The following is a 12,198-nucleotide window of genomic DNA, read 5'->3' as shown; positions in this document are numbered from 1 at the left end:
ACTCCAGGATCATGACCTGAGCCGAAGGCAGTCGCTTAACCAACTGAGCCACCCAGGCGCCCCTCTTTTTTTTTTTTTAAGATTTATTTATTTGAGAGAGAGAGAGAGAGCGCTGGGGGGGGGGTGGGGAAGGACAGAGGAAGAGGGAGAGAGAGAATCTTTAACAGACTCCCTGCTGAGTGAGCAAGGAGCCCAATGATGCAGGGCTCCATCCCACGACCCTGAGACCATGACCTGAGCTGAAATCAAGAGTCAGATGCTTAACCAAGTGAGCCATGCATATTCTGAAGGGGAACAACAGGATTCTGTGAGAGAGTAATGGGGTGGGGACTGGGAAATCAGAGATTATGCTGGGGAAGGAAGGGGAGGAGTGAGCAAGCAAGGAAGGGATGAGGTGCGTTCCAGGGAACAGTGTGTGGGGTGGCCCAGAGATACACATAGCTTGGTGCTTTGGAGAAAAGAAAGAAAGCCAGAGTGGCTGCCACTTGGCCATACTCCAGGGGGTGAGGGCTGGCGGGAGAGCAGGGGCCTGGTGGATGATCACAGGGAGTTTGTCGTTTATTCTACACACAGTGGGAAGCTACTGAAGACTCCGATAAATATTTGCAAATAAAGGACTGGATGACTGGCTCTTCACATGGGGCACAGTGTGGTGGGAGGAGGCTCTCATTAGACCAGAAGCCCCAGGTTTGAGTCCCCACTGGGCCTGACTCTGGACTGTCCTCATCTCTTTGGGCTTTGGTTGGCTCAGCTGCAAAGTGAGAATGTTGCTAAAACCCTCTCAGGGGTGTTGTGAGGATAGAGTGAGCTAAGGCTTGTGGAAACAGCTTACAGCCATCCTTACTCAGTAAGCAAGGCAACTGAGGGGCCCGAGGTTAGTGAACGGCCTCCCACCCCCCACCCCCCCAAGGCAGGCGACCAGGTGCTCCAGGCAGGATCAGCAAACCCATGAGAGCCCTTACCTGGAAAGCACGCATCTTCATGGCCACAGCTCCGTTGAGTGGGATCAGCAAGACCATGAGAGCCACCCCAGCCAAGATGGCGGGACCCAGGTTCTGAGGAGGCATGGGTGGGTTGATAAGACAGGTAGCTAAAGTATGTGCACAGAATCCCACAGACAGACAGAAGCCTATTGATCAGAAACACGGAGTTGGGAAGGAAGCAAAAGATGGTAGTCAGCCAAACGGATAGCGAAAAGCAGGCGTACAGAGAAAGCCCAAATGCTGAGAACACGGGCAGAAGCTGCCAGCCATCAGATAATGACAACAGACAGGGACAAACGGGCAAACATAGAAGGGTGTCCAGACACACAGGAAGGCCAATACAGACCTACCGACAATGACGGCCAGACTCGCACCCACCCTGCCTCCAAGTCCCTCTTTCCTCCCCTGGCATCCGAGAAGGCTAACCACAGAGGCTGGAAAGACTCCATTGCAGACGCTGGCATCCTCGCAGTCCTGTCCCTGACCCAAATATCTAGGGAAGCTCTTGTGTCCATTACGCAGCCCTCGGTTGACCCCAGATTTGCCCTCTCTTGTCCTTTCTCAGCAGGGTCAAAGTCAGAGGAAGGGGGCAGAGGCCAGAGCTCTAGAGTCACCTGCCAGAGGAAGTAGATGGCCAGGATGATCTGCAGGGGTGCGGACCACAGCAGGTGGAGGAAGGGAGCAAGGTCCATGAAGCGCTGGGCGTCCACAGACATGAGGTTGACAATTTCTCCCACAGACGACTCCCGCTTGGCTGAATTGGTGATAACCAGAGCCTGCAGGTGGACAGCAGGGTGATGCACTGGACCCGCGAGCCTCTCCAACGCTCCCCCCGAGCTGGCCTCTAGAGCCCCCCGCTGCCCTGTTCCAGCTGACCTTCCTATAGATGACACCTATGATCGCCATCCGAAGTTTCACCGCCATCACAAAGATGAGGTGGAAATACTGCTGTAAGATCACAGTCTGCATCATGGAGCACACAAATATCAGCCCGGCCACCAGGAAGCCCCACCAGGTGGGGGCCGTGGGGTTGGAGATAAACCTGATCAGGATGCTGCAAGGAAGGGAGAGAGGTATGAGGGTGGGGAGGCTCCCCCAGGCTGCTCCCTCTACGACCTCCCTCAGCCTCCACTCTGGGCTGCCTCCGAAACCTCCCAGGCGGGGGCTGCTGGCCCCCCACACCCCCACCCAGACCCCACCCCCCACAGCCAGACTCAGCCCAGTGCTGCCTCAAGACCATGACCCTCCAACTTTCCTCCCTCTGTCCTGCCCTCTCTCCCTACCCGCCATGGCCCCACTGCCCGCCCCTCCATCGCTCTCACTGCCAGCCTACCTGCCTGCCTTTCTTGCCTCTTGGACCACACGGTGGGAAGAAATGCCGCATGTCCACAGATTAGACTTTCCTGCATCTTCTCCTTGGCCACTGAGGGCCCTAGAGCCTACCACATGACCCCACAGACTCTCCCCGCCTCAAATCCAAAATCCACCCTGTCCAACATCAGTGGCCCCCAGGGCCGCCCGGTGACCTTCCCCAGGGTCCTAACCCACCTCTTGTCCCCCAGCTCCCTTCACCTCTGTTCTCTTACCTTCCCATTGCCCCCACTCCCCACCCTGCTCGGTAGCTGCCCACTTACGTCTTGCCACTGAGCCACCCAATGAGAACTCCCTGCCAACCACAGCCTTCCCTCCAAGCCCTTGCTCTCTTTCTCCTCTGCCTCAGGAGAACAGGTGTCCCTCTGGCTTTCCAAGCCCGGTCCTGTCCTGCTGGGCCTTGACCCCCATCCACCTGCTCAGGAACACGCGCCATCATTGCTCCCCTTTCTTCTGATCATTGATCTAGCCATCTCTGCTGGCGGCTCTCTACCTTCACCTGTTGGCATGACCAAGTCTCTTCCGTGCTGGGACAAACCTCCCCTCGACCCCATGGAGCTACCCCCACAGTTGCAGCCAGGCCTCTCCTCCTGCTGTGTGTTGACTGCGTCTCCCCCCAAAATGTTCAAGTGCTAAGTGCTAACCTTCGGCACGTGTGAATGTGACCTTACTCGAAGACAGGGTCTTTGCAGATGTAATCAAGTTAAAATGAGGTCATACTGGAATAGGGTGAGCTCTAATCCAGTGACTGGTGTCTTTATGAGAGAAGAAAGGGATTTGCACACAGAGACACAGATGTAAGTGTGCACATGCGCACACACACACACACACACACGCCGGGGAGAATGCTGGAGGCAGAGATTGGAGCGATGCGTCTACAAGCCTAGGAATGCCAAGGATTGTCAGCAACCACCAGGAACTAGGAGGCCTGGTATAGACTCTCATTCAGAACCTCTAGAAGGAGCCAACCCGCCAACAACTTGATTTCAGGCTTCCTGCCTCCAGAACTATGAGAGAATAAATTTCTGTGGTTTTAAGCCCCCCAGTTTGTGGTGATTTGTTACGGCAGCCACAGAAAATGAATACATTTTCTTTACAGGAAGTTTCTAGATCTCCATGGCCCCTGCTCTCCAAGGCAGACCCCCTGCTCTAGGCCCTTCCCCTCTGTCTCAGCCTCCAGTCTTGGCGCTCACTAACAAACTCCATGTTGCCTTCCTCGGGCTCTGTTTTACCGGTCAGCTTGCTGTACTGGAGAACTGCCTCATTCCAGAAGAATTCTCTGTGCTTGCTCCACGATCCATTCTTTCCCTAGCTCTGGCCCTTCCAAGCCAGCCTTCTGCTCACCCCTTGCCTATCACAATTCCCTAGGGCTCTGGCTGGGGCCCCTACATGAGCCCTCTGGGAGAGCCCAGCCACAGATACGGGACCCTGGGCTTCTACCTGATGGCTCTGAAAACGCGGTCTCCAGCTAGCTGGAAATGTCCCCTTGGGGGCCTCCGGCACCTCGGCCCCAACAGTAGCCAAGTCTCAACTCACCACCTTGCCCGGTGCCCAGCCCCTTCCTTCCACTGCATTCATCATCTCAGTGAAAGAGATCCGTCACCCTCCAGTTATCCAGGTCAGAACCCAGGTGGCGCCTGACCCCTCCCTCACCCTGGCACACACCGATTCCCCAGCAGCGCCTGAGTCCTATCTCATTCCTGGCCTGAACTCTCCTCTGACCTGATCAGCCCCCTTCCAACCATTAACGCCCCCCCACAACCCCTGCAGGACTGGCAGGGAGATGCTTCTGAAATTCAAACCAGATGCCCCTGCCTGGCTTCAAATCATTCAAGGATTTCCTTAGCTCTCCCTCTCTCCCCCTCCCTCTGGTCACCCTTTGCTCCAGAATTCAGAAATACCTGGAGTTCTTGAGTCATGCCGGTTGAAGCCTTGGTGATTTTGCATGGGCTGAACTCTCCCCTCCTTCCTCACCTAGTCAACTAACACCTACCTGTCCTTCCAAACTTGACGACCTCGCCGGCTAGCAGGGACGACCCTGCTCCTGCTCCTTCCCAGGCTGGCTTCCCTGTCCCTCCTGGGGATTGCCAGACACCTGACTACTCCTCTGCCTGCACTCCACTCTAATGCATTTACACGTCTGTTTCTCCTGCAAGACCGTAAGACCCTGTCTTATTTATCTCCGTATCCCTCGTGTCTGGCTCTGTTTCGGTTCACTGGGGGCTCAGTAAGTGTTTTTTGAATGAGAATGCAGACATGCATGAATGGAGGGACAAGGCGTTGGGGGGCTCAGCTGCCAGGCAGCTCTCCTTCTTACCCCCTCACTTGAGAGCTCCTCCCAGTCCAAGCCACCCACACGACAGATGACAGAGCCTATCAACGGGAAAGAGCACCGCAGCTGGAGTTCAGAGCCCTGGACTCCAATCCATCCTGACCAGCTGCGTGCCTTGGGGCCAGCTCGCCTCTCTGAGTTTCTGCTTCCTCGTGTGTTTGTTTTGCTTTGAGTCTTCCTGCTTCCTGCTTCCTCTCTTGTAAAATGGGAAGAGGGTCACCTCTCCGTAGGATCGTTGGGGGCATTTAAAGACAGTTTTTTTTTTTAATGTGAATTGGGAAACTGAGGTGCAGGGACATTGTCACTTGCCAAAGGTCACACGGCGAGTGGGGACAGGCCCTTCGGTCCTGGTCTAGGATTGATTTCACTGCGTGTTGTCCCTCTGGGCTCAGTCCTCAGGGACATCCAGCCACCCCCCCCCCACTACCCAGGGGAGCGTGGCAGCCAGAGCACATGTGGTCAGACCTGAGCAGCTGTGGATTGACGAAGGAGAGCAGATCCTGGATCACCTTGAGGCATATGCTGATGAGGATGCTGGAATAGAAGGTGGACAGCAGGGCCCACAGGAAGGACGGCTGCTGGGGCCTGGGCTGGCCCCCCAGCAGCACCTCATCCTCACCGGACACTCTCTTCCCAGATGCCGCTGCAGCCTTGCGTCTGGTTCAGGGAGGAAGGAGCCGTGGGTAGAAACGGGCACATATGCCCCAGGAGCCGAGCCCCAGCTGGGGCTGGCGAGGAGCAGGGGGAGGGGGGGCCGGCTTTCTGGGCTCTCAGGACTGGGAGAGAGATGAATCCCCCGAGAGACTCTATCTTCAGGTGCTTGAGGACCTGTCCCGGGCTGCCCTAACAGCTGGCCCAAGGGCTCTAACTCCCGCAATTCCCAGCCCTCTCCCTACTGCCGCAGGGTGGCTCCAGGGACGCTGACAGGGAAGGGAGACGGGGCGGGGATGGAAAGTGACCTAGTCACTGGGGAGCCGAGCAGGGAGGGGGGAAACATGGTGTGGAGAGGAAGCGAAGGGGTGCAGCCTACAGACTGGGGGTCTGTATGTCTTCTCCGAGGCTCCAAGCTAGGGAAGCCGAGACACTGAGGACCGAGCCCAAGACCCCGGCTCCTCCACCAGCCAGGCGCCAACTAGGGGCTCTGGGCTGAGCAAGCACTGAAGTCCTGGGCCCCCCCGGTTATGGGTAGGAGGGGAGGGGGTTCTGTCCTGGGGTCAGAAATGGGGAGGGAAGGAGGACCCTGAGCTCCAGCTCTCGGGTTGGGCAGTTGGCCAGACAGGTTCCTTGTCCTCAGTGCAAAGCTGCCAGGGGGGTGACCCTTCAGCCAGAGGGTCATCTCCTTCAGCCCCTGCTCCAAACAGGAGGAGGCAGGATTGAGAGGAGACACGGGCCTCAACCTTCTTCCCCTGGCCCCTTCCCCTTCCGAGGGAAGTCTCTGGAAGCCACCTTTCAGGCTGGGCAGGGTAGTGCAGCGGTCCGAGCCGTGGGCCCAGATACCTGGGTGTGACAGCAGCTCTGCCACCAGCCACTAGGGGACGTTGGGTGCATTGTCCAACCTTCATTCCTCCGTGTCCCCATCTGTAACCTGGAGACAACTGAGCCTCCCTGCAGGGCTGTTAGAGATTGAGTTCATCTACACATTTAGGGCCATGCCTGGGACAGACTAAGGGCCATAAAAGTGTCAGCCGCTCTCTGGAGTCAGTAGAGCTGGGGGACCTGGCCCCATTCCGGCCTGAGTGTCCCACCTCGGGACCTCCTGCACCTGCTCTTCTCCCCACCCCCACCCCTGTGATCACCTCAGGGCTAGCAGCCTCCCCTGCAGGAGACTTGGGGTGTGCGTAGTGGGGTGGGGAGGGGATGTGGGGACCCCTGGGAGGACCTCACCCCACGTCCTGCTTCTGAAGCTTCTTCCAGGCCTCCAGCAGCCTGTGCACCACCTTCTGCGAACAGTCCTCCTCCTTCAGGGACCAGAGGTCCTGCTCCTCCAGGGGGCTCCTGTAGCCAAGGATGGCCATCCTGGGGCGGGCAGCAGCCCCACACAGGAGCAGAGCTTAGCAGCCTCGAGCTGGGGACCAGGGTCTCCAGAGCCCCAAGGGCTCCAGAGGAGGGTCTCCCTAAGGTGCTCTGGCCAAGGGCTGTGTGTCCTTTATTCCCCCACGGAATAGGCGGGAGGTCACTGCCTCCCATGTCAAGTTCTTACCTAGGCCCCTCCTCCCCCTCCTCCCCAGATAGCCCGTTGACCCTCGGGGCCTGGTGATGAAATTCACACTGATTGGGGCCCCAGGAGAGGACAAGACCGGGTGGATGGAGTCCCAGACCCAGGTGCCTCCTCAGTGCGGTGTGGCTAATGAGCTGTCACCCACGTCACAGACACAATTATCCTGCTCAAGCCACTCAGAGGGGCGGCCAAGGAAATGACAAGCTGCTAGCTCATCCCAGACCAAAGAGTTGGGTACTAATTCCAGCTCCCCTCTAGCCCCCTGGACCTGTTCCTGTGATGTGACAGATGCAGGGCTGGCCTACAGCCTGGGATGGGAGCTGGGCCAGCCCGGCCTCTGCACTCAGCCCCCAGCCCAAACAGACAGGTGTGCCCATCCTCGCTTGCCTGCAGGGCCCTCTGGGGTCAGGGTTTGGGGGAGGGGAAAAAGCCAGGCTCAACTTCTGCCCTGCTCCCCTTCCTCCCTACCTCCCATGTCCTCCTCCCTCAGGCCCAGGCTGGAGGAAGAGCCAACTCACTTTGTGAACCACCAGAAAGACAGGCGGGAGAGGAAGCCAGCACTGAGTTCTGGACAGGGATTCTAGATGATGAGAGGGTAGGACAGAAAAAATCCTCTCCAAGCAGAGCAGAGGGAAGAGGAACCCTCGTTCCCTCCTGCCCCAAGCCCCAGCTGTGCAGATGACATGGGGGTGGAAGGAACTAGAAGGGATGGGGGCTGCTGGTAAGGGCTGGGCTGAAGCATGGGCTGTGGAACCCCACTACCACCCAGCCTCCATGGAAAACTCACAGGGTTGACATTCTTTGGGGAGAAAAATGGTGGCTTCTCCCTGAAGCAGGACAGGATGAGAGCAAAGAGCACCAGGGCGAAGTAGATGTAGAAGGTGGTGAAGCGGAAGGGGTCTGAGATCTTGCCCTGGGGGGAGAGTGAGGAGGGACATCAGAGGCGTGGGGAGCTCTGGGCCTGCAGTTCTGCCCCGAGGGGTCCTCTGGGGCATCGGAGTCTCTGGGGTAGGGGGCGAAACCCAGGCGGCCGCTGGGTCTCCCACCCAGAGGGTTCTGAGAGATGGGGAAAGGTCACAAGGGGGCCACTGTTCAGTGAGGACTTGCTAAGCACCCCACCTCCACCACCTGGTCCAACCCTCCCTATGAGGTAGGAAATCTTAGGATACCCCGTTTACAAGAGAGGAAATGAGCCTCCTAAAGGCTAAGCACCTTGCCCAGGATCACACAGACAGTATGCGGAGCGTCCTGAGCCTGCCCTTTTGACTTTCACATTTGACTGCCTCCCCTTGACATGGAGAAATACCCCACCCCACCCCATCACCGCAGCGAAGGTCAAGACGAAGCCCAGACAATTGAGGGGGAAGGGAAGAAAGGGGAGAGCAGGATAATGGGACTTTCAGGTAGGACGCAACTATTCATGTGTGTCTGCACCCATGAGTTCCTTACCCAGATGCTGGCGGACACCCCGTCAGACACCGCACTTGGTGGTGGCAGTCGGGGCTGAGAATGGCCCCTTGCATGCCCGTGAACATCCCACAAGGGCTGTGTCTGGCCCCATCCCCCCTATTACACAGGCCCTCACTGCCAGGTTCCCAGCCTGTTTCCCAGAAGAGATGCAGCAAGTAGGGGACAACACAGAAAGGACCAAACAGAAGGGGAGGTCCTGGGAGCAGGGGAGGGGCAGCCCGGGACCCAGCAGTGACCTTGAGCCCAGAGGCCGTCCTCCAGACAGGGTTGCCCCCGGCAGGTTCCCCTCCCTCCCCTTACCTTTGCCATGGCCGAAAGGATCTTGGAGCGGAAGGGGACAATGGCACAGACCACACACAGAAACCAGAAGATGGTGAGGACCCCCGAGGACTGTACCCCCCGTAGCCGGTCATACTGGATTAGCAGGGTGGCCAGCAGCTGTGTAGGGAAGGCAAGGAAGGCTGGGCCAGAGCACCCACATCTGGACCTGCCTCTGTCCTCCCCACCCCTCATGGCCAGATGTTTTTGCGGTTGCCCCATCCTCTTCCCACTGCTACGGTGTCCAGCCCTCCCCATCACAGTCCCACAGCCCACTGGACACCCTCCCGCATCCGCTTCCTGGGTGCCACACTGACCATGGTGATCCCCACCACCAAGGGGGTGACAAAGAAGATGGGGGCAGGGGCCCAGCCGTGGACCAGGCCATGGAAGGAGTAGAAGAGGTCAGCCCAGGAGACGCACCACAGCAGGACGCCCAAGGCCTACAAACAGGGCACATATTGGAGACTCCATCTCCAAAAGTAGGGACAGTTCCCACCGGAGAAGGGCCTTTTATTCTGAAACCACCAGGCCTGCCCTGGGTCTGGCCCCGGAAGCTAGGCTGGGCACCCGCCAGAAGCTTCCCAAGGGTGGGGAGAATGTTGCCGGAGAACTTTCTTGAACTTCCGCAAGCAGAGACTGTCTCATTTGACTGTAGACCCAGTTGGCAGGGTGCCATGGCCCTGAGCTGCAGGGCAGGTGAGCTAGGAAATCCTGTCCGGCCACTGACGGTGGTTTTGGTGGCGGGGTGGGGGTGAGGGGGGCCGTGAAAAGGAGAACCTTCCAGGTCAGTCCCGCCCGCAGGAGATCCCTGAGCCCCTGACCGTCTTGAGCCTGGAGAGTTGGGAGAGGACGATGTAGCCTCGGTCATGGTGCTGAAGGCGGAGCAGGTGGCAGGGCAGGGCGGCCCACAGGTAGATGCAAGGCGCCCAGGCCAGCAGGGAGTTCTGGAAGCAGGGAGTGAGGTCCGGGTTGTCGGTGTGCACAGACAGATTGGAGTCCTGGGGACAGAGAGGACAGGTCAGTGCTGTGGCAGTTGCCTGCAGAATGGAGCCCCTCCCTCGAGGAAGGTGAAGGTGGCGGGGCCGAGAGGTGCTCCCCGAGCTCCCGGGGGGTGGGGGGTGGGGGGTGGGGGGCGGGGGGCGGTCAGAAGGCATGTGAGGATGACGCACTGTCAGCGAGCAAACGAGCAGGTGCTGCTGGAGTGCGCACTCGCCTACGGGCCCCGGTCGTCCCTGTTTCCACATTTCCCTCCCTCTCTGATGGACGTGTTATTTAGGTACAATAAACTGCGCCCGTGTAAAGTGCACGACCCGAGGGGTTTGGTGCTTGTAGGCGCTGCCACAGGACAGATACAGAATATTTCCCCATCCCACCAGCTCCCCTGTGCCCCTTTGTAGCCCGTCCCTCCCAGGCAACCACTGCTCCGCTTTCTGTCATTCCAGATTTCCACTCTTTTTTTGTTTTAATCGGTGTTTTATTTTATCCACATAATCAACTGATGCATATGGTTGGAGAGCCCACTTCTCTAAGCCTCTCCCAGGGAAGGGATAGGGAGCCTCTCTGAGCTTTCTTTGCTTCTCCTTTAAATTCAGGAAGGCCGTCTATCACCCCACCTACCTCACCGATCGAAAGGAGCTCAAAGGAACAAAGGGATAAAGAGAGAGCTTTGTAAATCACAAAGCCTCAGGTGACCAACCAACCATCCCCGTTTGGCACTGTCATGGTTTGAGCACTGAATGTCATCTCCTGTCCTGGGGAACCACTGAGTCTGGACAAGACCCCCTCCCATCTTTGAACATAACTCCACCTACCAAGCCTTTCAGAAGGAGATGGGGGAATACATTCAAACACGCGTTTTAGTGAGATTGTGTCTTCAACGGCCACAAACGAACTGATCTTTTTTTTTCTTTTAAGATTTTTATTTATTTATCTGACAGAGAGGGACACAGCGAGAGAGGGAACACAAGCGGGGGGGTGGGAGAGGGAGAAGCAGGCTTCCCGCGGAGCAGGGAGCCCGATGAGGGGCTCGATCCCAGGACCCTGGGACCATGACCTGAGCCGAAGGCAGACGCTTAACGACTGAGCCACCCAGGCGTCCCAAACTGATCTTTTATTCCCCTCTCGCAAAGCATTAGCTGTCCTTTCCAAAAAGCTCAGAAAATATAAGCAAGTAACAACAACAACAACAAAAAACCACCCACAATCTCATCCACACGGGACAACGGTTAACTCAGGAGAGTATAAAACTCCCTACTTCCTAACTGCCCGTTTAAATCATCGCCATTTTTTATTTTTGTCCACGTTATACCTTCATAACTTAAAAGTCAAACCATAAAAAAGAAAACAGTACCCTGCCTCATCACTCCCCACCCCAAGTTCAATTTCCAAGGGTAAACACGTCCACATTTGTTAACTTTGTCCTGGCGTCTGTTTCCAAAGTTTAAAGCAATTCGTTCTTACTATTTTTGTTTGATTTACTAATTGTTTGATAATGAGGCCACACCTGTCCTTTCCTTCCCATTTGAGTGTCTTCATCTTCCCAGTGTAGAAACACCACAGGCTTTTGTTAAACAAATATTCAGAGTTCACACTTTTTTGACTCTGTCCATGTTTTGTGTGACGTTGGGCAACATGCTTAACCTTTGCCTCTCTGGGCCTTGGTTTCTTTGAGGGCAACGTTGGGATGATACCATCTCCCCCCAGTCCCTCCCGTCCTGGCCCCTCAACTGTCATATACTAGCCCAGGCCCTCACCTCTTCCTGAGCAATTTCCATGGGGTCCTGGTCCCTTCCCTTCTGCGTCCTAGGAGCCCAGATCCCTGCCCACACAAGGAGTCTTTCCCTTCCTCCTGGCTGATTCCCCCTCTTGGCATGGGAGTACCCCAGGGCTGTTCCTCTCTCTTCTGCACCTGCACTACCCCCTGCCACCCCCCTCCTCTGCCTCCCCGCCCCAGCCACCCATCCAGTCCCTTCTACACGTCAGTGACTCTCCTTATCTTCTCTGCTCTTTGTTTTCTCGATAGCACCTGTCACCTCTAACATGTGATATGAGTTACTGGCCTATGATGTTTTCTCTCATCTCTTCCTGCTGACATGTAATCTTTGCTTCATTTATTGATGTGTCCTAAGTACTTAGAACAATGCCAAGCACATTGCAGGTGCTCAGAACAGAACGTGGTTAAATAGATTAAATGAAGTATTTGTTGAATAAATGAATGAACAAAAGGATGATCTTGTATCTTCCCCTTAAACCTTCAGTGGTGCCCTAAAGCCTAGAAGACAAAGTCCAACCACGTGTAATTTAGGTACAATAAACTGCCCCCAGCTGGCCTTGAATCATCTGTCCATGTGAACTACTGAACTATCTAGGTGCTTCAGTTCTCCCACCTTCAGAAAATATTCACGGAGCGGTCTGTACTCCCTGCCTCCCCTACCTCAGCTCCCCTTCTACTTTTTTTTTTTTTAAAGATTTTATTCATTTATTTGAGAGAGAGAGAGAGAGAG

The 12,198-nt window shown here is 56.4% G+C and overlaps 1 protein-coding gene across 2 annotated transcripts in view; it reads right to left on the bottom strand.

The window, feature by feature from the left end:
• The window catches only part of ABCC3 (ATP binding cassette subfamily C member 3), a 44,929-nt gene that overhangs the window by 25,668 nt on the left and 7,063 nt on the right, over positions 1-12,198 (bottom strand). The window contains exons 2-11 of one of the 2 annotated variants that reach the window (XM_006740708.3): positions 9,517-9,693; positions 9,010-9,135; positions 8,675-8,812; positions 7,692-7,817; positions 7,423-7,484; positions 6,571-6,702; positions 5,152-5,343; positions 1,860-2,037; positions 1,598-1,759; positions 963-1,055 (exon numbers count right to left, since the gene is read on the bottom strand). In XM_006740708.3, coding sequence (XP_006740771.2) covers positions 963-1,055; positions 1,598-1,759; positions 1,860-2,037; positions 5,152-5,343; positions 6,571-6,702; positions 7,423-7,484; positions 7,692-7,817; positions 8,675-8,812; positions 9,010-9,135; positions 9,517-9,693 — 1,386 coding nt within the window. The remainder of the gene's footprint in view (positions 1-962; positions 1,056-1,597; positions 1,760-1,859; positions 2,038-5,151; positions 5,344-6,570; positions 6,703-7,422; positions 7,485-7,691; positions 7,818-8,674; positions 8,813-9,009; positions 9,136-9,516; positions 9,694-12,198) is intronic. The other variant, XM_031036007.2, reaches the window with a different exon arrangement.

The sequence above is a fragment of the Leptonychotes weddellii genome, chromosome 15 (genome assembly GCF_054177405.1).
Source record: "Leptonychotes weddellii isolate Sample4059 chromosome 15, ASM5417740v2, whole genome shotgun sequence".
NCBI classification, from domain to species: domain Eukaryota; kingdom Metazoa; phylum Chordata; class Mammalia; order Carnivora; family Phocidae; genus Leptonychotes; species Leptonychotes weddellii.
This window is presented reverse-complemented; position numbering and strand designations above follow the sequence as displayed.